The sequence below is a fragment of the Symphalangus syndactylus genome, chromosome 14 (assembly GCF_028878055.3).
Source record: "Symphalangus syndactylus isolate Jambi chromosome 14, NHGRI_mSymSyn1-v2.1_pri, whole genome shotgun sequence".
Classification (NCBI taxonomy): domain Eukaryota; kingdom Metazoa; phylum Chordata; class Mammalia; order Primates; family Hylobatidae; genus Symphalangus; species Symphalangus syndactylus.
The window spans coordinates 102,031,073-102,058,788 of record NC_072436.2 but is presented as its reverse complement, the minus strand read 5'-3'; the positions used below and the strand labels follow the sequence as shown (position 1 = coordinate 102,058,788).

The 27,716-nt window shown below is 36.4% G+C and overlaps 1 protein-coding gene across 3 annotated transcripts in view; it reads right to left on the bottom strand.

The window, feature by feature from the left end:
* SOS1 (SOS Ras/Rac guanine nucleotide exchange factor 1) overlaps nt 1-27,716 on the bottom strand; it is a 152,069-nt gene that overhangs the window by 34,281 nt on the left and 90,072 nt on the right. For all 3 annotated transcript variants that reach the window (XM_055243698.2, XM_055243697.2, XM_055243699.2), the window contains exons 7-10: nt 19,943-20,053; nt 19,765-19,863; nt 8,786-8,913; nt 7,342-7,997 (exon numbers count right to left, since the gene is read on the bottom strand). In XM_055243698.2, coding sequence (XP_055099673.1) covers nt 7,342-7,997; nt 8,786-8,913; nt 19,765-19,863; nt 19,943-20,053 — 994 coding nt within the window. The remainder of the gene's footprint in view (nt 1-7,341; nt 7,998-8,785; nt 8,914-19,764; nt 19,864-19,942; nt 20,054-27,716) is intronic.

Below are 27,716 nucleotides of genomic sequence, written 5' to 3'. Positions count from 1 at the left end.
CTAGCTTTCTTTAAATCATGTTAACAAAGCATACAACGGGAAATTGGAACTTATAAAGTAGTAGCTTAAGTTAAATACAGTTTTTAAATTATTTGCTAAAAATCTCACAACTGCTTAAAGATGCTTACAAATACTTATAAGCTATTGAAACTATTAAATGTGATAGAATATGTTGGTTTGGTCCTATTCCAACCTTTAATTGCCTTTATTTCAAGTAGTCACAATGAGAGGTCAGTCATAAATAAAGGAGTCTCCAATCCCTTCCATGAAAGGACCTACTTTTCATACACATCTCCACGAAGTAAGACAAGAGGCTGAGTGTGATCACTCCCCCAGGCCTGGCCTACTCCCATCTCTCCTTAACAGTATTCTCCTAAGTTGTGGAGAAAGGCTGCTGTCACCAGCACAAGAGACTTGGGCTGTTGTCTTCTGCATAAAGGGCGGAAAGACATCTCCTATAATGGGGGGGAGAAATCACTCACTTCTATAACTCAAATTTTATCAAGGCCCACATTTAATTGTAAATCTTGTTTTTTTTTTTTTTTTTAAAGGAGGGGAAAGTTCAGTAACTTGAGTCTTTTATTGGGAGCATTCTTTTCCTATTTGTATTAGGGACTGGTAAACTCCAATAGTAAATTCATAGAGGGTAGCAGATGCCTTTATTTCTGTTAGGCTACATAATGTGGCTCAAAGTTTTATAAGAAGCACAATGTCTTTTATTAGCATAGGAATTAGCAAAAGCAGAATGTATTTGTTTGGAAAATTTCTATTTAGGCTTATCTCACTAAGACCCATCCTAGGTTTAGCCTTAAAATAAAATGTTTATAATAACTTTTTCCCCAAAAAGCAAATTCATGGATTTATCATAAAACAGAAATATACTTCCAATCTATTGATATATGTGGTCATCGAGATAATAACTGATTTAAATATCAGACAACCTTGAATTTAAAATACTATTTTAAGTTAAAGAAAGATTTACAGAATAAAAATACATTGGTTTTAAATGTCCCCTTCTCTGTTAGCTTTATACCTTCTGAGGCTAGAGTGGGTTACTGATAAAAGTAATTTAAATACATATAATCCTTTAATAATTTCCTCTCTGTTGGTATTTTATTGTTTGTCTTCAGTTACAGAGTTCCTCAAAAGTTAAAGACTAATGTCTCATCCAGAAGAAAAGATATTAAAACAGAAGGCTGTACAAGATTTTAATACAGAGATTTTTATCGGTTTCATCACAATCTTCCCTTTCAAGAATCTTCTTCCTGTTCTGCAAATCTATTTGTAAGGTGAGGCTACTCAAAACACCATGTTTAGGAAGCAAAAGCAGTGGCCACTAGAGAGATGCTGAGTTGTCACTGTTGGAGAGAGCCCATACCTGCAGTACAGAGTACTCCAAGCATCCTTGACCTGTGTTCCAAATTTAGGGTGCCCTCTCCCTTTTTAAAGGAAAAGTTTATTTCAGTCTAAAAATCTAAAATCAACATCCAACTCCATATTTTCTCAAATGCCATGAAAATCAGGATAAAAAGTTGAGGGACATCAAGGAGAATTTTAAGTTGAAAAACAGAATAAAAGCACGTTCTAAGTGACTTAAAGTATGCTTTAAGAAAACTGTGGCTATGTTTAAAGGCAAGCTAGTTCTAAACAGACTTTTCATCTTCTTAAGCCAAAACTTCTGGCCATTTCAGTACTTTAGTAATTGATTATAATGCTGGGAAAGCCATGATGTGTCTCAGTGCCACAGTCAAATGGGATCACACCAATTCTTGGTCTATTATGTAACATTCTCAAAGAACTTTGACATAACTTATTTCATATGATTTATGTGAGGTGAGCAGGGCAGGAAGAGATGTAACTAGACTTATCTAAGGTCATACTGTAGAGTGGCAGAGATGGACCCAGAACCTAGATCATGTGATTCCTGATTTAGTGCTCTTTTCTATCATATCGTATAACCTCCCTGGATTAAAGAAACCCTTAAAGTTTCCACAGCTGTGAGATCTAAATATAAAGAATTAAACCTTGAGTTATATAACCACTATAGAAATTTACATGAATCATTAATTCAGAATGTACCTGTACTGCTAATCTTGGTTAAAGGCACCAGAAAGCCACTGAAAAATTAGCAGTCTAATTGTGATTCTGTAACTCTTGATCAGCCTTCTTCTAGATTTTAGGAATTTAGGAATTAACAGCTGTACCTTCCTGTATGCTGTACAGGGTTTCTGCAGCTGGCAGTGAAATAAACACTCCCATAATCATGACTGTTGTATTAGTTTCTAGAGTTGTTTTTAGCTTGACTGGAATTAAGAGTAGTCTTGCCAAAAAGACAAAAGCAGCAGAAACTAAAAACAAACCAAGAAAATCTGGCAAAAATATAAGTACTTTCAAAAAATATCTTAAAGGCTGCATATAGTCCCAGGCTTTATTAATTTATATTCTATTTTTAGTCTAAAGCAATGAAAAATTGCTAATGAATGAAAAACATATTAAGAAGACAAAATACTTATATTTGAAATTTTACACAGAAAAGCATAAAAATTCCAGACATTATTTTTATTTCTATTGCACTGGTTTCTCCATTTCAATGACTGTAACATACACCATGTCACTAACCACTGGAGACCTTTATCTTACTGATGATGTAAAGAGCTAAGATAATATAAACAAATGCCCATCAATAAGGACAGGTTATATAATTTTGTAAGAAAACAGAATACCTAGTTCCATTGATTACGCAATGGTAAAAGCTAAGTTTTATACTGCCATTGTGAAGCAGCAGTTATCTACCCATATTCTAAAACCATGTTGCAGAGAGAGATGAAAGGTAAACACATAAAAATACAAAAGCCAGTCTGGGTTTGGCTTTAAAACATAAGCAAAAACATATAATCATAGAAAAAAATTTAAAACAGCCCATTTTTATATTCTCCTTTCTGTTTATCACTTGCTTGTGGAGATAATTCCACAAAGTTCTTTCTCAAACATGATCTCCTGATGGATTTCAATATGGTCAACAACCAAAACTTTTTCTACAGTTTTCCCCCCTCATCATTAGAGATAACATTACTCTGCTACTTGACTCTCAAATCCCTGCGCTAAGGTTTCCACCATGTTCACTAGTTGCTCTGCTTCCCTTCACTAGTTGCTCTGCTTTCCCCAGTCAAAATAGCTAACTCTATATAAATACCTGCCACTCTACCATCACCAACCTGGTTTAGGTCCAGGTTATTTCAAACAGAAGCTGCAGTTATTTTTTTCTGCTGACCTTCTAGCTGTCTCTGTTTTCCTCACTATAAAACCATTATTTGTTATTTTACTACATAATACTTCAAAATTTTAGGAACTCAGAGTATACCTACATTAGTGTTCAGAATATAGATTGGAAGTGATAATCCAATCCTTTTTCCTTATGTGCCTATTTTGATTGACATGACATTTTATTTGACAAGGTCAATGAAATTTGTAAAGTATTTATTACATAAAAAAGTTATTTATGTAAAGACCACCCCACCCCCAACCACCATAGTAAAACACTGTTATAATCAGGATGTCTGTTCATGTGATAATTCTCCCTGTAATGCAGCCATTTAAAAAGCTACAAGAAACAATAAGCTCCTCAACAAGGATTTATAAACAATCAGTCTTGAATTCCTTAAAAAAGGAAACAGACGCTATGCTGACGCACAAACCACTTTTTTAAAAAATCAGAGAGTATAAAAATAGAACAGCGCTGCCCTATAGATAAAAAATTGTTCAAAAGATTTAAATAAGTTAAAACACCGAAACTGAGCTTATATAGGACACAAACTCAAAATAAATCTAATTTAGGTTTTTGAGGCTTTTCCATATGAAGGTATAAAATAGCAGTAAATACTTTAAAGAAAACGATCTTCTGGCTTAAGTTTTTTCAATACCATCTTCTGTAAAAGAGAAATTCCCAGGCAAGGGAAACACCTTTTCCCTCCCTTCAATATGCAAAGCTTTTATTTCCCATAAAATGTCAATTCTGAATTATTATCCTTACTTCAGGGTCATCTCATTTTTCTAAAATAGACTACCAAACTGGACACAGCACCACCTACCATTTCTCTACTCATGTTGTTTTAGGTCTCATTAACTAACTTGTACTTTGTTGCCTACAACAACTCTAACAGACGTGAAATTCCTACTCGCAACTTTTTATTTGTGCATATTGCTTTGTGCTTTCTTGCTTAGGATAAGGAAATAGTCTCTTCATACCATTGCCAGATTTAGAATGATCCATCCAATTGGATAATTTTTCCCCTAGTTTTTGGGACAAATCCCAAAATTCTGATATAGTTAGTGAATTATGATACATCCAGAAACACTGAATCTGAGAGACAAGCTATAAATTAGATTCCACATAAGACCCCACTGCAATCTTTTAAGCAAGTTAACCATTTTCTAATTCACCTAAATTTAAATTTTTCTTTCCACAAAGCTTTCCCTTTGGAGAGCAAATTACACCAATAGACTAATGATTGGGTTTTGTAAAAAAATAAAAATAATAATGACCAGTATCTATACATAAAAAATCTATGCATTCCAATGGAAGTGTATCTATAGTCAGAGCTTACCTATATTCTATTTCAAGAAAAAAAAAATTACTGACAATATCTTCATAGAACACACGTTTGCCCAGAAATGAACAAGCCATTTATATTATTGGCAGTTCAAACCAAGGAAGTAATTTATTTGTTTATTTTTTATGAGCTCACATCTGTACCAGATCCTTTTACTTAATTATTAACATATATAATTTAAAAATTACAACATACTCTGTTCATGAAAACAATCACCTTATATGAGTCAATGTAACATGGTAGAAACTATACTCTATCTAGAGTCAAGAAACCTAATTCTTGACTTGTTCTGGAATTAACTTGTAATAGAACTGGCAAATCATATAATCGTCAGGGGCTTTGGGATTTGTCTACAAAGTGAAGGCTTGGACATCTCTTTTAGCATTAGAGATCTATAGCTCCATTTTTTACACTATTGTTAAAATATTTGAGGGATAAAGTTGGCTGACACCACAGTGAAGTCTGAATAAAGTAAGGTTAAACCAGTTTCTCTTCTGTTTTTATGACAATGTCTAACCAAACTATAATAATCTAAAAGATGTCTGTAAGTGGTGTCTTATAGTATTCATTAAATTTTCTCATGTATTATATCCAATGTCTTTTATTACAATTCCATATAATAAAATAAAAATGTGTAAGTTAAATGTTAGCTTTGTTTCAGTGTAAGCCACAACCTGTACTGTATGTTCTCCAATAAACATACCTACTAACCAAATCACAAATCCCTTTTTTCTTTGGGGAGGCTGAAGAAAGATGAGAGGAGAAGAGCAGACCAATAGTTCTGAAAAACAAATGGTAACTTGATCTGTTACCATTGTAGTGAGGCCTTAAAAGTCCATTTCAGTTTTACAAGTTCATAGATGGTTTATTAAAAACCATTCTATGTTGCCAGTAATAACTTCAGTAACAGACCTTACAGAATAGCTCGAATAAGCTAACAGTTAACACTAATTTGTGTGTACTGTAAACCACAACTCACGAAAGCTGCTTGTAGACTCCAGTTTCACCAGTAATATATTTATGACATAAATTAAAATATTCAGTTAAGCTTCAAAAGAAGACAGAGAAGAAAAATGTCAAAAAACTTAGCCACAACACTGGCCTTTTATTTCTCAAAAAATTATTGGAAGGAATTTTTTAAAAACTTTTTTTTTAAGTAAAATAATCTCATCAACTTAAATTTTCAATACACTTAACTTTGGCAAAATTCTATAAATCTTGAAATTTAAGTGTTTTATATTCATTATAAGTAAAAGCACTCAAAATATTACTCTATACCAAAGCTAAAAATTGATATAGAAAAGAAGTATCAGACAGAAATAACTAACAAAACATCATTACAAAAGTACCATGTCCACGGACTTTAGCTAACATTGTACACATTAAGGAAAGAAGACTTTCAGGACTACAAAACAAGTATCAGCTTGTTCCAGTTAATTTTGCTTTAAAGTGTCCTCATTTAAAAAAATAAATAAAAAGGACAGTTCTCCAGACAATAGTTGTCGTTCTTCAGCTGCTTATTAATAATCATAAATTAACTTTGTGAAATATAGCAATTTAGAGAAAACTTCTATCACTCAATCATGTCTTACAGAAACAATTAAAAATTTTGTAATTTGAAAACGTTTTTCTGCCCAAGTATCACTGACTTGTGACAGTAAACACTAGTAGTAAGTCTTACAATGCTCTACAGGAAAAAAAAAAAAAATTAAAACTTCGTTCTTACAAACACAGATAAAAATCTAAAGATTAATTTTACTCCAAACGAGTCTAGGAACCCCAAACAAAAGTACTTAGAATGAAATGATAAAGTTTAGAATGCTTATGTTATAAAAATTCTGTGAGTCCTCTAAGGGGACTTAAAAACCAGGAAAATGTGGCAAGAAGGGCAATTTGAACTTTTATAGCCTTAAAAATTCCTTAAGCAGACAAGAAGTATTTTGCAATCACAAATTTTGGGTAACTGAATAAAAAACATTTTTATAGTTGTAGTCTAGATCATAAAGAACATAGGGAAGGTTGGTGAAGCGCAACTAAACTGGCAGGTCATACTACTGAAAAATTGTACCTCTCAAAAAACAGCTTTATATGGAAAAAAATGACAATAACCTATTTGTTTTTCATGTAAAATCTAGGCAGCCTATTTACATTTCCTATGATTTTTTAAAATTTTGGGTCAGTAAAATAAATACACTGACTATAGACATTTCTAGGTGAAAAATTATAATAAAACTGTAATCCTTGGCTTCCAGGATTGCAACATTTAATATTAAATAATCAGGTTTAGGAGTGGAAATTGAAAGAAAGCAATGCTGTGTATACTTGTACTACCAGCACAATTTTGTTATATTAAAATTTTTATTTACTTTATAATCTCAGTAATGGAAAGAGAAGAAAGAAAAAAAGAAAAAGGAGTAAAAAACTTTTTAGATCCCAATAATGATGATTTATTGCTAACTTTAGTCTTGTTTCTGTCACTTTCTAACTGGATAAATTTAGCCAAGTGACCTCATTTTCTCATCTATAACTGATGGTAAGGTTTAAAAAAAGTATGTAAGTGTAGTAGAAAAAGTAAAACATTCCAAAGAAATAAACTGGGGTATTTTTAGTCAAAGAAAAGAAGTCTTTGGTTGTTAGTTTCTTTTCTATTTTAGGCACAATAACCCATGAAGGAAAGAAAATCAGTTTGAAGCAAGAAAACAAAAGTGACAGGCAACTTCGTATTTCTTACCTGCGTACATATGGTACGTAAGCCTCTCTATAAGTTTAATAACAGTTCCTGCTTTGATAATTGGAATTCCAGCCTTGGGCTGCATGTTCTCTTCAAATATAATATTCTCTTCAGAGTCAGGCTCTGCAAATCTATAAACATCAGCACTAGGCAGCCTCATCTGCTCCTCTTTCTCTTCCTGTAGCATTGTTACATCAAGCATCCTTTCCAGTGTACTCCGGTACTGTAAAGATATCAATGCTGCCATCCAATTGTTTTTCTCTTCAGCTGACTTGGCAGAAAATATAACACTATTTTCATCTTTTAAAATTATTTCAAAAGCATGCTTGTATTCATTGGTGTCATCTTTATCATTAATTTGTACCTTTCGCATAAAAAACTTTTCTTTAAGACGATATTCTGCATTGCTAGCACCAGGAAGTCTTGGCTGCCCATGATTTGATTTACAGCAAATCATTAAGCCATCAAAGAGAAATATGTGTCTCTCATGTTTGGCTCCTACACGTGTAAGAGTTCCTTCCATTATAAATTCATTGCAACACTGTCCAATGTCTTTTCCCTCCCAACCATCAATATTCTTCTGAATCTCGTTCATTTTCTTGATTGCTAGTTGTTTCCCCTTCATTTGCTGACTATAAAACCGACATGCAGATTCACTGGAATAAAGAAAAAGACATTATTAGCACACAGATGACAGAAAACCTAGAGTTCATGTAAGTAAGGGAAAATGTAAAAGATTTTTACAAGTCTCACTGAGAAGGTATTCACTAATTCCCCAAATAGATTAGTATTACAAAATTACACAATTTTGAAAATTAAAGCAACCTAGAAATTTTTTTTCAGTGTTATAAAAAGCACAATGATTGCTGACAAAATTCTACTCTATAAATGTAACTACAAAATGATTATTTCTATCTTGGCTACTAAATATTTAGAATGACAAATAATAAAAAGTAGCCCAATACAGTAAAAAAAAGTAATCTGAAAGATTAAAATAAATTATTTAGAAGAGTTTAAATGGACAAGACCCAAAGCTAAAAACATGTAGCACATATTATAATTAGGAAAGTGGAAGCAATGTTATCTGAATTAATGCCTCAAGTTATATAATCCCTAAAATAAAGGACACTAATAATTTTACTTTGACAGAATAATGATGCCAACATAAATCTACCCGATACATTTTACTCTGTCTCTCCTTTAGCTTACCAGTTGACTCTCAGGAGGTCTTGTCTGGGAGTATGCAAGGAAAATGCACAAATATGAAAGGTTTTTCAAACAATAACAATTCTCTTGGCTTTGATGTCACTTCCTCTGAAAGACCAGGCTTGTCACTAAAACTATTTTCTTCATTGTTTACTTGAGGAGGGAACTGGGATCCCTGGATTTACACCACAATATTCAGGGTAAAAAGAAGGATAATTTAAAAAGTAAAAATATTCACCTCAGTCTTCGTTTTGCAAGACTTTTAGAACATATTTTTTCCATACCACTCTGAACATTAAGCAAAGCTGTTATTGCTTGTTTTAAACATTCCTTGTCTTCTTGATCTTCACTTTTTTCTTCTAACTGCTGTAAAGCCAAAATGACAAATCTGAACCAGTAGTACACTTTTGGATAAAATAATAATAAGCTCATTTAAGGATAAAAATAACATTTATTCAACTGTCACCACAATAAAAATTTTAAATGTGTCATCAAATATTCTTTTAAAAAGTGTTTTTCTTGTGTGTTACTATTAATACACAACCAAGTTTTCTACATTAAAAGACCAAGATTAGCAGTGTTAAGATGGGTTACATCTTGTGACAGGCAATAGTATGTAGTTTTTCAAGGTGCATACTACTGAAAAGAAATGGGGAGCATAATCGATCTATTGAATTATCATAGGAGTTAGCATAGCACTAAGCATGTAGACGAGGTTTTTTTTTTAAGTGTGGAATTTGGTCTTAGGTTTCTGATCCCTATATTATTGTTATATAATATTGAGATGATAAGGAAGATAAATATACAGAGAATGATGCAATACAGTAGAAGGAATCTCAATTACAAAATCTAGGATCAAATTTTGACTCTACTTCTGTGTGACCTTGGGGCAAGTCACTTGATCTCTGAGCCTTACTTTTCCCATTTGCCAAATAAGGCTTATAAGAAGCCTACCCTGCCTACTTTTAGGAGTTATTAAAAACCAAAGCACTTTGTAAATGGTAACACACAATGTAAATGTAAATGGTTTTCTTTGTAATTATACTACAGAATTAACATTAGTATAATAAAGAACTTTGTCCATATCTACATTAAGATTTTGAGTGAAGCTGTAATATACGTATTTATGAAACTCAAGCATATTTTCTATTACTGGCAAATATCTATGTCAGACAGAACATCTCTACTTAACAAGAACTAAGTCATCAATAACTAATTGTCAATACAGGAAGGTGGCTATGATTCAAGCAAGCAATTAACAGATGTATGAGTCACAATAATTCACTCACACATCTAAACCTGTTCCTGGTTACCAAAAGGAAAAGTTAAGAAATCACATGTTGGCTGGCTGCAATGGCCTATGCCTATAATCCCAGCACTTTGGGAGGCCCAGGTGGGAGGATCGCTTAAGTCTAGGAGTTTGAGATACCGTCTATTAAAATAAAATAACATTTTATCAATAGAGTTTTCATCTAACAATTTAGGAATACCTACTCTCTACCATAAACGAAAAGACTTGAGATATACAATCATGAAATATTCAAAGTGACTTTTAAAGAAGCTTTTTTTCTTTTTTTTTTTTTTTAGATGGAGTCTTGCTCTGTACCCCAGGCTAGAGTGCAGTGGTGCCATCTCGGCTCACTGCAACCTCTGCCTCCCAGCTTCAAGCAGTTCTCCTGCCTCAGCCTCCTGAGTAGCTGCGATTACAGGTGTCTGTCACCACGCCTAATTTTTTTTTTTTTTTTTTTTACTTTTAGTAGAGATGGGTTTTCACCATGTTAGCCAGGCTGGTCTCAAACTCCTGACCTCAAGTGATCTGCTTGCCTCGGCCTCCCAAAGTGCTGGGATTACAGGCGTAAGCCACCCTGCCTGGCTAGAAGTTTACTTTTTAATTATCTTAATTATTCATTAGTACATTAGTACTTTAAGGATTTTGTGTTTTTCACAGGTATTCCTTAAAGGTCAACAACACACTCCTTTCTGCTTCAATTGATAAAAATCAGTTACATGCATGCGCACACACATACCACATGCACTCATGACCTGTGAAAAGTAAACAGATTTCTTACTTATATTCTAAACCATTTTTATTAAAATTTACTTAAAATACTTTAATGTTCAAATATTCTAGAAGTAATAATACCATATTGTAATGTTTAATACTTAGCTTTTATTATCCAGATTTCTTATATTCATTATTAAAAACTCACCATACTTTCTACTAGAGGCATAATCTACATTTTTAGGAAAATTTTCAGTCTTAACTGTGTTAAGTAAAAGAAAAATTTAGGCTGGGCACGGTGGTTCACGCCTGTAATCCCAGCACTTTGGGAGGCTGAGGCGGGGGGATCATGAGGTCAGGAGTTTGAGACCAGCCTGGCCAATATGGTGAAACCCCATCTCTACTAAAAATACAAAAATTAGCTGGGCGTGGTGGCACACGCCTGTAGTCCCAGCTACTTGGGAGGGTGAGGCAGAAGAATCGCTTAAACTCAGCGGTCAGAGGTTGCAGTGAGCCGTGATCGTGCCACTGCACTCCAGCCTGGGCAACAGAGTAAGACTCCGTCTCAAAAAAAAAAAAAAAAAAAAGAAAAGAAAAATTTATTCATAACAATTCTCAACATAAAAAGGGTAATGAAAGATATTTTCCAAAGGATAAGAGACTATAAAAGTGTACACATTAATACAAAAATCAAATATCTTTTATTCATAATATTGTTCTTCAATATGGCCAGCTAGATTAAAGAAAGCCATGGCCAGGTGTTCATAAAGAAAGATACTAGGTTTTTACTTAACAGTTATTACTGGTAGGCTGAAGGCTGGAATCCAGGTAATCTCTCAAAGTACCTTCCATCCCTATCATTTGGAACTATTTGCCTCTCACATGGCAGAATTCTGACAATAAAAGGTTACCATTAAACTTATCAAGTTTAGTCTTTAAAGCAGCAGATAATCTAACATTGAAAGCTATATACCAGGGGTATCCAATATTTTGGCTTCCCTGGGCCAAACTGGAAGAAGAATTATCTTGGGCCACACATAAAATATACTAACACTAAAGAGAGCTGATGAGCTTTTAAAAAATTGCAAAAAAAAAAATCTCATAATGTTTTAAGAAAGTTTATGAATTTGTGTTGGGCCGGGGGTTAGACAAGCTTGCTGTATACCTTAAGAAAAGGCAAATGTAATGAAAGCACCACTGAACAATGAATTAGTTCACTGAGTTGATTGAGAATTTAATCACTCAAAAGTAAAGCCCAGAGAAATTCAAGTCAGTAAGATACAAGGCAATTTTTCAGTCTTAAATAACTAACAGGTAGCAGAGTGCTGAGCATTTGATATTTTGTCCTGGATAAATTTCTTATATTTTTAATTCAGGTACCAAATGTTAGACAAAGTATATAATTCTCATACACATAAAAATATTTATAAAAGAAAAAATCCATTTGGACATCCTTTGATTTTCTATCCTAAAAATGTTTCAAGTTTTGGAATCATTTATCTACTATTTAACTGTAGCATTTTACATACAGAATATTCTGGTATCTTAAAAATGTTAATATTTTAAAAGCCACAAACCCAAAGTACATTTCAAACCCATAAAACTTTCCTGATGAAATACTTTTAAAATGTCATTTTTACCTTTATAGCATTAGGCAAGCCTCTAAAATAAATTTCAGTGTAATAAATGACGTTTCCTGTAAGCATTTTTTGCTTCTTTTACTTAACACAGCTAATTTAAACTTGGCACTGGTGCAAAATAATTCAAGCTAACTACCATCAAAAGGGTGGCTTATTGTGGCTACAGAAACAAAGCAGTGGCAATTAGTATGTAAATGAGACTCAACAAAGCAGCATCTTCTTGTTACCAGTGATATTCAATACCATGCTTTTCATGAGTGCCTATTTAATAATAATGTGCAATAGTAACAATTACATTTGTACAAAGGCAGTTTATTTCAATAGTTAAAAAAAATTACTAAGTTCTGAGATTATATTACCATATGGGATTGTACTTAAACTAATCTAGGGAATCATAGTATTATTATTATTATTATTATTATTATTAGTTTTTGAGATGGAGTCATGTTCTGTCTCCCAGGCTAGAATGCAGTGGCACAATCTTAGCTCACCGCAACCTCTGCACCTCCCGGGTTCAAGCGATTCTCCTACCTCAGCCTCCAGAGTAGCTGGGATTACAGGTGCGTGTCACCGCACCCAGAAAATTTTTGTATTTTTAGTAGAGACGGGGTTTTGCCATGTTGGCCAGGCTGGTCTCGAACTCCTGACCTCAGGTGATCCACCAGCTTTGGCCTCCCAAAGTGCTGGGATCACAGGCATGAGCCACTATGCCCAGCCAGGAATCATATTTTAAAGCAGAATGAAAACTCATGTGCTCTATTGAGACGATGAAATTTAACTTTTCACAAGAAAGAAACCACTTTTACCAGTGACTCATTTTTTTGGTCCCTTAGAAATAAGTAAAGAGGTAATAGTCAGTATGGTGTGTTGCATGTGCAAAGGAAACCCTGGGAGGTAAATGGGATTAAATGTAAGGAGCTGTCAAAAGAAAAAGCTACGATGAATACAAAGAATATAGCAGAATTCAGGAGAATAAAACTCAAGATTGTTTGATATATAAAAAAGAAATTGTTGTACCCAATGCATTTTATATGCTCAATTCACTTACAATCATATAATGGCTTCCCTTTGATTAAAAAAAGGAATGCTTGAATTCGTTTTTATTTCTTGGAATTAATTTTCTCCAACGTGGCATTGTATACAATGAAGGAACTACCATTTACTTGAAGGCACTAACAGGCAGGTCCAGGACCCACAATTCTTGACTTTCAGTCCCGTGACTTTTCACTATAATAGGTACCCAAATAACTGAAATGACTTTGAAAAACCTCAATATTCACTAAATAAAACCTATTCCATCAAACAGGTAAATTGCAATGCACAAGAATGACAAAGTATACAGCCAAGAAATATACATTATAATTGTCTAACATTTGAGATATAAAAATAAAGATTTCCATTTATTTTAAATATTATATACATAGAGCTCATCACAACGTAAGAGAACACAAGCAAAGACTAGGTTATTTTGATTTTGGAATGTTATTTGTATACCATTTGATGAGACCACGGTGGATTACAACATAGAAAATGTAAAGAGTAACACTTGATTTACTAGCCCTCTTGGCAAATTTATGAAATATTATCCAAATTATTCCAGAACAAATTAACTAACTGCTGAGTAATTCAAGCCTTTTGCTCCTGTTTGCCATGACATCATTTTAAACATTCCACTAAAGGCTGAGGGAAAGAAAGGTCATGACACTCAAATAAATTATTATTTTATGGTACCAGCACACCTAAAAGGTATGGGTGGAGAAGATGAAATTCTTAATTAAAACGAGATTTCAATTCCAAACATTGAACAGGCAATCAACCCTAAAAAATGTTAGGATATGTCATTTATGAAAATACACCTTTTAAAACCATCTCTCTGTTCTAATCAGAGAAAACATCACTAACTACAAATGCACCTCACAGCAGTCAAGTTTATTTAAAATTAAAAATTGGCCAGGTATAGTGGCTCATGCCTGTAATCCCAGCATTTTGGGAGGCTGAGGTGGGCAGATCACTTGAACCCAGGAGTTCAAGACTAGCCTGGACGACATAGCCAGATGCCGTCTCTACCAGAAAATAAAATTAGCCAGGCATGGTGGCGCACAACCGGAGTCCCAGCTACTCAGGAGGCTGAGGTAGGTGGATTAATTGAGCCTGGGAGGTTGAGGATGCAGTGAGCAGTGACTGTACCACTGCACTCCAGCCTGGGTGACAGAGTGAGACCCTGTCTCAAAAACAAAACAAAACAAAACAAAACAAAAAACCCCAAACACCAAAACCAAAAAATTAAATTAAAAATTTGAGTAATACAATAGTTAGCTGTTTGTTTACAATGGCTCCTGTGGTACACTATCCTATGTTTAACTTTAGACATTCAACATTTGTGGTCAGCTCCAATACCATGTAGCTTTGAGCCCATGGTTTCTAGATAAGAATTTCTAAATTTAGAAAGCTGGTTTAAGGGAATGTACACTAGAGAGAACCTCCATTGGTTCTCCGCCAGACTCGGTGGCTTACGCCTATAATCCCTGTACTTTGGGAGGTCCAGGTGGGAGAAGCCCTTGAGCCCAGAAGTTTGAGACCACCCTGGGCAACAGAGTGACATCTCATCTCTACAAATAATAATTTTAAAAAATTTGCCAGGCGTGGTGGCATGTGCCTGTGGTCCCAGCTACTTGTGAGGCTGAGGAATCACTTGAGCCCAGGTGGTCGAGGTTACAGTGAGCTGTGATAGCACCACTGCAATCCAGCCTGGGTGACAGAACAAGACTCCATCTCAATAAATAAATAAATAAAAATAAAAAAATCTAAGATCAGGATGAAATGATTAATTGGCCTAATGCAAAAAAAGAAAACAGAAAAAAAAAAGCGAAAGAGGGGAAAAAAAAAAAGGCTGGGTGCAGTGGCTCATGCCATTAACCCTAGCACGTTCGGAGGCCAGGAGTTTGAGACCAGCCTGGGCAACAAAATGGGACCTTGTCTCTACCAAAAAATAATTTTAAAAAATTAGCTGGGCATGGTGGTGCATGCCTGTAGTCTCAGTTACTTGGGAGGCTGAGGTGAGAAGACTATTTGAGCCCAGAAGTTCCAGGCTGCAGCAAGCTATGATCACACCACTGCGCTCCAGCCTGGGTGACAGAGCGAGACCTATCTCTAAAAAAGAGGGATGGGGGTGTTAAGGGGAAGCCAAGTTGAGATGAGATCATCTTGGGTAAGAGTGAGCCCTAAATCCACTGACTTGGTGTCTTTGTAAGAGAAAGGAAAGGGAGATTTGGATGCAGACACATAGAGAAGAACGTGAAGCTGTAAAGAACTTGATGTGCAGATGGAGGCAAAGACGGGAATGATGGCATCTATAAGCCAAGGACCACCAAGAATTGCTGGGGTCCACCGAAAGCTAGGCAGAGGCAGCAGGGATTCTTCCTTAGAGCCTTTAGAGGAAGTGTGGCCCTGCCCACACCCTGATTTCAGATTCCTCACCTCCAGAACTGTGAAAGAATAAATTTCTGTTGTTTATATAAGCCTCTGAGTTTGTGGTACTTTGCTGTGGCAGCCTTACGAAACCAAATACACTCATGTACACATAACAACACAGACTTCAACCTGAATTTTAAAATAGAGGGAAACTTACTTTCCCCTAGGTTACAAGGACCCAGCATACAAGAAAAAGAATAGGCAATTCTCTAGGGAATTCAAAGTCATCCTGGATGTTTTTTTCTAAGGTTTGTTTGGGTGCATCTTGGGGAGAGGGAGATAAAATCCTATGTCTAAGGAACAAAGAAAAAGTTAATACTTTTGTGGAACCAGACATGTACTGATTTGCGAATCTTTAAAATATTGGTCAGGCCAGGTGTGGGGGCTCGCACCTATAATCCCAGCACTTTGGGAGGCCGAGGTGGGCAGATCACTTGAGGTCATGAGTTCGTGACCAGCCTGGCCAACATGGCAAAACCCTGTGTCTACTAAAAATACAAAAATTAGCCAGGCATAGTGGTGGGCGTCTGTAATTCCAGCTACTTGGGAGGCAGGAGAATCACTTCAGCCTGCGAGGCAGAGTTTGCAGTGAGCCAAGATCGTGCCACTGCACTCCAGCCTGGGTGACAGAGTGAGACTCTGTCTCAAAATAAAATAAAAATAAAATAAAATACTGGTCAATATATTTACTTAGCCCCAAGAAAGAAATCTAAATTTGTTTAATTCACATACAAAAATCACATTATTGAAGCAATATGGTTTTCAAAAGGGCACAAAGGAAGTTTTTTTACTTCATAAAAAAAATTAACTTTAACTTTTCAAGTTAAAGAGTCTGAAGACTTGACTGCTATCTTTAACTGCTGAAGGAAAGAGTATTTTTTCAGTTTTAGTAGCATTAAAGTCATACTATTTTTAATTTATTTTTTAATCAACAAGTAAAAATCCTATGTTTATGGTATATAATAGGATCTTTTGATAGATGTATATAATCTGGAATGGCCACATCAAGCTACTTAAAACATGTGCATTAACACATACTTTTTTTGTGGTGAGAAAACAATATCTACTTTCTTATCAGTTTTCAAATATGCAATGTATTGTTATTAACTGTAGTTACCATGATGTACAAAGATCTCTTGAATTTACACCTAACTGAAATTTGTGTCATTTGACCAGTATCTCCCTACTCCCCTACCCTCCAGCCTCTGGTAACCACCATTTTATTGTTTGTGTTCAAAAGTCTTATACTATTAATAGCTAAACTTATCTTTTGACTTTATAAAGTTTAAGGCATTCTACCTGTTTCCAAAATAAATGTAATTATATAAAATTTACAATTAAATTTTCTTTAAAATATAAGACATAAGAATTTAAAGGAAAATGTATATATATTTTTTGCCATTCATTTTTTAACAAGCATTTATTGAATGCCTAAATGCCAGACACTGTAATAGGTATGAGAATTCAAAGATAACAGGGCTCCATTCTTCACAGAGCAAACAGTTGAATGATAAGGCAGACAATAAAAACGGGACAAGTTCTCAAAAGAGATGTATGTAAAGAAAGGAAGGAACTCACTCTGGGCATGATGACTCACACCTGAAATCCAGCACTTTTGGGAGGCCAAGGTGGGCAGATCACCTGAGGTCAAGAGTTCGAGACCAGCCTGGCCTACATGGTGAAACCCTGTCTCTACTAAAAATACAAAATTAGTCGGGTGTGGTGGCACACACCTGTAATTAATCCCAGCTGCTTGGAAAGCTGAGGCAGGAGAATCGCTTGACGCTGGGAGGCAGAGGTTGCAGTGAGCTGAGATCACGCCACTGCACTCCAGCCTGGAGAGGGTAGAAGAGGAATTCTAGATAAATGGGAAAAAAGGACAAGCGAAGAGGCAGTAATATGAACCGGGATACCCATGGAACCCTGAACACATTTGGCATATCCAGGGCTGCTAGGAAATTCTTTTCTTTCTTTTCTTTTTTTTTTTTTTCCGAGATGGAGTTTTGCTCTTTTTGCCCAGGCTGAAGTGCAATGGCGTGATCTTGGCTCACTGCAACCTTCGCCTCCCAGGTTCAGGTGATTCTCCTGCCTCAGCCTCCTGAGTATCTGGGATTATAGGTGCACAGAAAAAAAAAAAAAAGTGATGAAAGCCTTGTGGACTAATTAGGCAAAATTTCCTGCCCAATATACTGCTAACTTTGCAATATAACTTAGGCAGTAATATGAACCAGGGATACACATGCTTAAATCAGTAGAAATCTTATATTGCTAAATGATGCACTTATTAAAATTTTATTAATGTAAGTTATAATTTTAGAAATTTTAATTGCCTACACTTGAAGGAGTAAAAATTTCTTTTATATTATTAAGATGATTGGGTTTTATAGCCTTCTGAACTTTCATCAAAGCTTCTTGGGTTCATTTGGAGGGGGGAGGTTGTTTTGTTTTGTTTTTTTGAGACAGGGGCTTGCTCTGTTTCTCAGGCTGGAGTACAGAGGCATGATCATGGCTCACTGCAGCCTCCACCTCCCGAGCTCAAGTGTTCCTCCTGCCCAGCCTTTTGAGTAGCTGGAACCACAGGTGTGCACCACCATTCCCAGCTAATTTTATTTTTATTTTTGTAGAGACAGGGTCTTGCCATGTTGCCCAAGCTGGTCTTGAACTCCTGGGCTCAAGCAATCCTCCTGCCTCAGCCTCCCAAAGTGCTGGGACCACAGGCGTGAGCCACCACACCTGGCCTTCTTGTTTTTATTTATAAATTGATAACAGCCTTAAGATTTTATATGGCCTTTGAATCTTTCTGAATTTCATTACAGGCTCAGGTAAAAAAAAAAAAAATCCCATTATTAGAGAAACCATTACAAAGAAAAATTCTATATATCAAAACAGTGTGTAAATGTCCCATTATAACTATAGTTAGTAATAATGAATTCTTTCTAAAGATTTTACATACTAAATGCTTCCTCTCTTGATTATCCTCTTAAGATACTCACCCTGTATTTCCAAAGAACTTAAATGGTATGCTATTGCTAAGAGCTTTGTCATTTCTGCCTAGTGATTAAAAATACCTTTTAACTCCCTTAGTCCTTTCTCAATGTAAACATTCCTAATTGAGAAATCAAACTGAATTCCAAATGACTACTATGCAGTGCAGAGACCTGAGAAAATGTAAGGATGAAAGTTCCTCCAGTTTACTGTTAATAAATTCACAGACCTTCTATTCATTCATTGATTCATCACAGAGAACCTATTTTATCATCTGCAAACTATATGATTTCCAGTAATATATTCTCCATAAAAGAATCATGATACTAAACAGAAGTTTTCTTTGATGAAACAAATACTCATTTGAAAGCTAAAGAAATAATAATGCTATTGATGCATGTCTTCTTTTGTCTTTACAAGGCTAGTCCATTAAAGGTAGAGAGAATATCACTTTGAGCTACACTACTGAATTATAATTTATACAGACTTTTATTTAATTTCAGTATATAATAGGAAAAGAAAAAAGAGACAACCCCTTTCCTTTCAGTCAGTGCTTAATATTTTGAACTGTGATCAAATGGGCAATTTTTGCTGAGATTATATAAATTTATTGTTTCTAAAGTAATGATAAACAGTTTAATACAGATAGTTGCAAACTTGAGCTATGAAAGTCAGGTAAACTAACCTTCCCCATTACTTTGGCCTTATCCTCACACTGGCTCCCTTATCCTCACACTGAGTCCCTGAGTCTGCTGAGGTCCCCAAATGGAAACTGCGATGCATAAATCCAAGGTTGTTTTCAAAGAATCAGCCATGTAAACAAAAAGTAAAGGTACAAGATAAAAATATCTGACAATTGCTTTAACATTCACTACAAAAACCAAAAATAAAAAGAAAAAAGAAAAAACAAAAAATTAAAAAACAACAAAAATAAAATTCACTACTAGAACGAGAAAATATGCTACCCTTTTGCAGACTGATTTCCATTTGCTTCTTAACTGGAAAAAGAAAACAGAAACACACTAATGTGCAGGGTACTCACATAATAATTTACAAATGAAGTAGCAAAAAAAATTCATACTTGAATATGTTATAAATAACAATAAAGAGTTTTCTTACCTTCAAAAGTTCAAAGTAATGGAGACAGTGGTAAACAGGGGCCAGAAGCAGCCTGGGTAAAACATATTGAACAGCTTCTTTGAAACCTTCGCCTATTGACTAGAAAAAAAAGTGATTTAATTTTTTTTTTAAGTTTACTTTTCAGACATTGTACATCTTGATTTAAAAATTACTATACCTGCAAATAAAGTGCTGCCCCAGGCTTTGATAACTGACTAAGGAAACGATCATGAAAACCAGGTCGCAAAATATCTCGAGCATACGATTCATATGGATCAAATGCCAGTTCCTTAGAAAATAAAGAAGGTAAAACATAAATAATCTACCATTACAAAGACAGAAAGATTTAATTATGGGGCACGACTATGCAAGCACAATTATGTATTTCTTTGAAAGTCTCTAAACAAAAATTATATGACTACTAATTATGATTTTAATAGAAAAGGTCCCAATATTCTCAAGTAAGAGGGTAAATCAGTTATTTCTGATGAATAATAGAATCCTTATATAACAGCTCTCATTAAAGGTTTCCAGTAGAGTATTATCAATAAACATGGCCATAAGAGTGGGCAGACTTCTGGTTCTAGAAAACAAAGCTTAACTTGAACAACAAAGAATATAGATATGTACAACTAGGTAAGGTATAAACATTTAGAATACTGAAGCCAGACATGTTTTTATAGTTCTCAGTGGTGGACATGTACTTTCATATTCTATAAACCAGAAGTAACAGTTCATGTCATCTAAAATTCATTGTGATAATTTCACAAAACAATTAAACAAAATCCGAACTGCCCAAAATTTTGCCATCATTAATGTCACCAATCAATAAACTAAATTCTAATGGCTCAGTTAAAAACACCAGAATCTGCTGGTTTTGAAGATTACTGTGGAAAAAGAGAGTAGGTATCTTGATTTGAGCAGGAGAAACAGAGTCGCTACTCTTCTATCTTGTGCTCTATTCCTGGCATAAAACTATTATGAAAATGGTGCTCTAGATTCTAGCATGAGCTCATTTCCATAAAGGGTAATTCTAGCAAGAGGAATAGGACATCTAGTGGAGGAGCATAATAGAAAAAGGCACAAGGGAATGAAACAATGAAAGGTGGTTATGAATTAAATCACCCTTAATGTTATTTTTCAGATTGCTTTTATTTTTGAAACAGGGTCTTGGTCTTACTCTGTCACCCAGGCTAGAGTGCAGTGGTGCAGTCTTGGCTCACTACAACCTCTGCCCCTGGACTCAAACAATCCTCCCACCTCAGTCTCCTGAGTATCTGGGACCACAGGAACACACCCCACAGTGCCTGGTTATATTTTTTGTGTACTTTGTAGGGACAGGGTTTCTGCCATGTTAACCACCCTGGTCGGTTTTTTTTTCTTTTTGAGATGGAGTCTCCCTCTGTCGGCCAGGCTGGAGTGCAGTGGCGCAATCTAGGCTCATTGCAAGCTCCGCCTCCCAGGTTCACGCCATTCTCCTGCCTCACCCTCCAGAGTAGCTGGGATTACAGGCACCCGCCACCACGTCTGGCTATTTTTTTTGTATTTTTAGTAGAGACAGGGTTTCACCACGTTAGCCAGGATGGTCTTGATCTCCTGGCCTCGTGATCCGCCCGCCTCGGCCTCCCAAAGTGCTGGGATTACAGGTGTGAGCCACCGCGCCCGGCCTGACCAGGCTGGTCTTGATCTGCTGGACTCAAGTGATCCTCCTACCTCAGCCTCCCAAAGTGCTGGGATTACAGGTGTGAGCCACTGCGCCTGGCCTCAGATTGCTTTTTAAGAAATGATTGAATAGTAATACCACCAGATCAGAAATCAGAAGATGTGAGTTCTGGTTGTTGCATTTTGCAATATGGCATGTATACTTCCAAGTCATACTGGATTCCTTGAGCTGGCTCCTAGGTGACTTCCCAATTTTTAACTCCTTCAACTTTCTTCTCAACTAAAAATTGCTACCATAATATAACACGAGAAATTGGAGTCTATTATGTTTTAAAGAAATTGATAGTAAAGTTTCAAAAATAACAAGAGGATGGAGTCAGGCATGAATACAGTGGATGGGAGAGAAGACTAAAAATGTGAAGAGATGCTTATAGCTTAGGTCTCTTCCAATTCAGAAATGATCATATGCCACAGACATGTTTGCCCTCCTCCCCTTTCAATAAGCGCTAATTTATTATACAATTTTCATAACTACAGGTAAAGAAAAGGCTTTACAATGTGGCTTAAAAGCATGGGTTTTGGAGTCATAGAGATGCACATTCCAATTCTAACCCTACTATTTATTAGCTGTGTAACCTTTGATGAACTACGTACTTTCTCTAAGCCTGTTTCCCACTGCAAATGTGAATAATAATTATTTCACAGGGTTGTTTACAGAACTAAATGAGATATAAGTAAAGTGCTTTTTAATAGTGTCTGGCACAGAGTAAGCACTGCATAAATGGTAGCAGCTAGTACTATCATTTTGAAATAGCTAATCTCAAGAGAAAAAAAAAATCAACCATTAACAAAGAATCCAAACTCTCTTCACAAAGTTTTATTCTTGAAGACAAATTTTTAGAATGGTAAGCAATTCTGAGAGTTGGTATGAGTTAATAGATGATTTTATGATAGGTTCATTGGCTAAAATGTAACAATATTCATAGGAAATATAAAATTTAATTGTCAATGCACATAATTGACAGAAAAGTACAGAACAGCCTAACCTAATTATACCCACCATCGAACTCAAAAAAGCTCAACATTTTATAATATCTGCCTCAGCTTTTTAGAAAAGAAATAAAACAATATAGATGTAATTAACTCCTCTAGGCTCCCTTTCATAAGCTTATCTCCGGCTGATCAGCAGAGGTAGTCATTACCTTGAATCTGAATCTTTTCCTTCCCATGTACATTTTTATATCATAATTACATATGTATCAAGAAACAAAGCAACGTGTTGTTTTGCATACTTTCAAACTTTATATAAATATAATGTATACATTCATCTATAAGTTGCTTTTTATACTCAAAGTTTTTTCAAGATTTATCTATTTTGATTATAGTTCCTTTCAGTTTATTTTAACTCTCTAATATTCTACTGTATGAATATATCAGTTTTCTCTAATCCATTCTCCACTGATAGATAACCGTTTCTTGTTCTTCACAATTATTAAAAAAAGTTCTGTAATTTGCACTTCGTATGCAGGTATACTTCACTTTATTGTGCTTCACTTTATTATGCTTTGCAGATATTGCCTTTTTTTTTTTTTTTTAAACAAGTTGAAGATTTGTGGCAACCCTGTGTGAAGCAAGTCTTTTGGCCCCATTTTTCCAACAGCATGTGCTAATTTCATCTGTGTGTCGAAATATTTCAAACTTCTTCACCATTATTATTGAGCCAGTGTTCACTTAACATTCTGAAAATCCCTTAAGAATTATAGGCCCTTAAGAATTATGCTAAATCGGTGGAGCCAAGATGGCCGAATAGGAACAGCTCCGGTCTCCAGCTCCCAGCCCCAGCGACACAGAAGACGGGTGATTTCTGCATTTCTGCTTGAGGTACCGGTTTCATCTCACTAGGGAGTGCCTAACAGTGGGTTCAGGACAGTCGGTGAAGCGCACTGTGCGTGAGCCGAAGCAGGGCGAGGCATTGCCTCACTCGGGAAGCGCAAGGGGTCAGGGAGTTCCCTTTCCTAGTCAAAGAAAGGGGAAACAGACGGCACCTGGAATATTGGGTCAGTCCCGTCCTAATACTGCGCTTTTCCAACGGGCCTGGAAAACGGCACACTAGGAGATTGTGTCCCGCACCTGGCTCGGAGGGTCCTATGCCCACAGAGTCTTGCTGATTGCTAGCACAGCAGTCTGAGATCACGCTGCAAGGCGGCAACGAGGCTGGGGGAGGGGCGCCCGCCATTGCCCAGGCTTGCTTAGGTAAACAAAGCAGCCAGGAAGCTCGAACTGGGTGGAGCCCACCACAGCTCAAGGGGGCCTGCCTGCCTCTGTAGGCTCCACCTCTGGGGGCAGGGCACAGACAACCAAAAACTCAGCGAGAACCTCCACAGCCTTAAATGTCCCTGTCTGACTGACAGCTTTGAAGAGAGTAGTGGTTCTCCCAGCACGCAGCTGGAGATCTGAGAACGGACAGACTGCCTCCTAAAGTGGGTCCCTCACCCCTGAGCAGCCTAACTGGGAGGCACCCCCCCAGTAGGGACAGACTGACACCTCATTCAACCGGGTACTCCTCTGAGACAAAACTTTCAGAGGAACTATCAGACAGCTGAATTTGTGGTCTCACGAAAATCCACTGTTCTGCAGCCACCAGTGCTGACACCCAGCCAAACAGGGTCTGGAGTGGACCTCTAGTAAACTCCAACAGACCTGCAACTGAGGGTCTTGTTTGGTAGAAGGAAAATTAACAAACAGAAAGGACATCCACACCAAAAACCCATCTGTACATCACCATCATCGAAGACAAAAAGTAGACAAAACCACAAAGATGGGGAAAAAACAGACCAAAAAAACTGGAAACTCTAAAAAACAGAGCACCTCTCCTCCTCCAAAGGAACGCAGTTCCTCACCAGCAACGGAACAAAGCTGGATGGAGGATGACTTTGATGAGTTGAGAGAAGAAGGCTTCAGACGATCAAACTACTCTGAGCTACGAGAGGAAATTCAAAACAATAGCAAAGAAGTTAAAAACTTTGAAAAAAAATTAGAAGAATGGATAACTAGAATAACCAATGGAGAGAAGGGCTTCAAGGAGATGATGGAGCTGAAAGCCAAGTTTCGAGAACTATGCGAAGAATGCAGAAGCCTCAGTAGCAGATGTGATCAACTGGAAGAAAGGGTATCGCTGATAGAAGATGAAATGAATGAAATGAAGAGAGAAGGGAAGTTTAGAGAAAAAAGAATAAAAAGAAATGAACAAAGCCTCCAAGAAATTTGGGACTATGTGAAAAGACCAAACCTACGTCTGATTGGTGTACCTGAAAATGATGGGGAGAATGGAACCAAGTTGGAAAACACTCTGCAAGATATTATCCAGGAGAACTTCCCCAATCTAGCAAGGCAGGCCAGCATTCAGATTCAGGAAATACAGAGAACGCCACAAAGATACTCCTCGAGAAGGGCAACTCCAAGACACATAATTGTCAGATTCACCAAAGTTGAAATGAAGGAAAAAATGTTAAGGGCAGCCAGAGAGAAAGGTCGGGTTACCCACAAAGGGAAGCCCATCAGACTAACAGCTGATCTCTCAGCAGAAACTCTACAAGCCAGAAGAGAGTGGGGGCCGATATTCAACATTCTTAAAGAAAAGAATTTTCAGCCCAGAATTTCCTATCCCGCCAAACTAAGCTTCATAAGTGAAGGAGAAATAAAATACTTTACAGACAAGCAAACGCTGAGTGATTTTGTCACCACCAGGCCTGCCCTAAAAGAGCTCCTGAAGGAAGCACTAAACATGGAAAGGAACAACCGGTACCAGCCCCTGCAAAAACATGCCAAATTGTAAAGACCATCGAGGCTAGGAAGAAACTATAGCAACTAACGAGCAAAATAACCAACTAACATCATAATGACAGGATCAGATTCACACATAACAATATTCACGTTAAATGTAAATGGGCTAAATGCTCCAATCAAAAGACACAGACTGGCAAACTGGATAAGGAGTCAGGACCCATCAGTGTGCTGTATTCAGGAAACCCATCTCACGTGCAGAGACACACATAGACTCAAAATAAAGGGATGGAGGAAGATCTATCAAGCAACTGGAAAACAAAAAAAGGCAGGGGTTGCAATCCTAGTCTCTGATAAAATAGACTTTAAACCAACAAAGATCAAAAGAGACAAAGAAAGCCATTACATAATGGTAAAGGGATCAATTCAACAAGAAGAGCTAACTATCCTAAATATATATGCACCCAACACAGGAGCACCCAGATTCATAAAGCAAGTCCTCAGTGACCTACAAAGGGACTTAAACTCCCACACAATAATAATGGGAGATTTTAACACCCCACTGTCAGCATTAGACAGATCAACGAGACAGAAAGTTAACAAGGATATCCAGGAATTGAACTCAGCTCTACATAAAGTGGACCTAATAGACATCTACAGAACTCTCCACCCCAAATCAACAGAATATACATTTTTTTCAGCACCACACCGCACCTATTCCAAAATTGACCACATAGTTGGAAGTAAAGCTCTTCTCAGCAAATGTAAAAGAACAGAGATTATAACAAACTGTCTCTCAGACCACAGTGCAATCAAACTAGAACTCAGGATTAAGAAACTCACTCAAAACCGCTCAACTACATGGAAACTGAACAACCTGCTCCTGAATGACTATTGGGTACATAATGAAATGAAGGCAGAAATAAAGATGTTCTTTGAAACCAACGAGAACAAAGACACAACATACCAGAATCTCTGGGACACGTTCAAAGCAGTGTGTAGAGGGAAATTTATAGCACTAAATGCCCACAAGAGAAAGCAGGAAAGATCCAAAATTGACACCCTAACATCACAATTAAAAGAACTAGAAAAGCAAGAGCAAACACATTCAAAAGCTAGCAGAAGGCTAGAAATAACTAAAATCAGAGCAGAACTGAAGGAAATAGAGACACAAAAAACACTTCAAAAAATTAATGAATCCAGGAGCTGGTTTTTTGAAAAGATAACAAAATTGATGGACCGCTAGCAAGACTAATGAAGAAAAGAGAGAAGAATCAAATAGATGCAATAAAAAACGAAAAAGGGGATATCACCACCGATCCCACAGAAATACAATCTACCATCAGAGAATACTACAAACACCTCTATGCAAATAAACTAGAAAATCTAGAAGAAATGGATAAATTCCTCGACAAATACACCCTCCCAAGACTAAACCAGGAAGAAGTTGAATCTCTGAATAGACCAATAACAGGTTCTGAAATTGTGGCAATAATCAATAGCTTACCAACCAAAAAGAGTCCAGGACCTGATGGATTCACAGCTGAATTCTACCAGAGGTACAAGGAGGAACTGGTACCATTCCTTCTGAAACTATTCCAATCGATAGAAAAAGAGGGAATCCTCCCTAACACATTTTACGAAGCCAGCATCGTCCTGATACCAAAACCTGGCAGAGACTTAACCAAAAAAGAGAATTTCAGACCAATATCCTTGATGAACATTGATGCAAAAATCCTCAATAAAATACTGGCAAACCGAATCCAGCAGCACATCAAAAAGCTTATCCACCATGATCAAGTGGGCTTCATCCCTGGGATGCAAGGCTGGTTCAACATACGCAAATCAATAAATGTAATCCAGCATATAAACAGAACCAAAGACAAAAACCACATGATTATCTCAATAGATGCAGAAAAGGCCTTTGACAAAATTCAACAACCCTTCATGGTAAAAACTCTCAATAAATTAGGTATTGATGGGACGTATCTCAAAATAATAAGAGCTATCTACGACAAACCCACAGCCAATATCATACTGAATGGGCAAAAACTGGAAGCATTCCCTCTGAAAACTGGCACAAGACAGGGATGCCCTCTCTCACCGCTACTATTCAACATAGTGCTGGAAGTTCTGGCCAGAGCAATCAGGCAGGAGAAGGAAATAAAGGGTATTCAATTAGGAAAAGAGGAAGTCAAATTGTCCCTGTTTGCAGATGACATGATTGTATATCTAGAAAACCCCATTGTCTCAGCCCAAAATCTCCTTAAGCTGATTAGCAACTTCAGCAAAGTCTCAGGATACAAAATTAATGTACAAAAATCACAAGCATTCTTGTACACCAATAACAGACAAACAGAGAGCCAAATCATGAGTGAACTCCCATTCACAATTGCTTCAAAGAGAATAAAATACCTAGGAATCCAACTTACAAGGGATGTGAAGGACCTCTTCAAGGAGAACTACAAACCACTGCTCAATGAAATAAAAGAGGATACAAACAAATG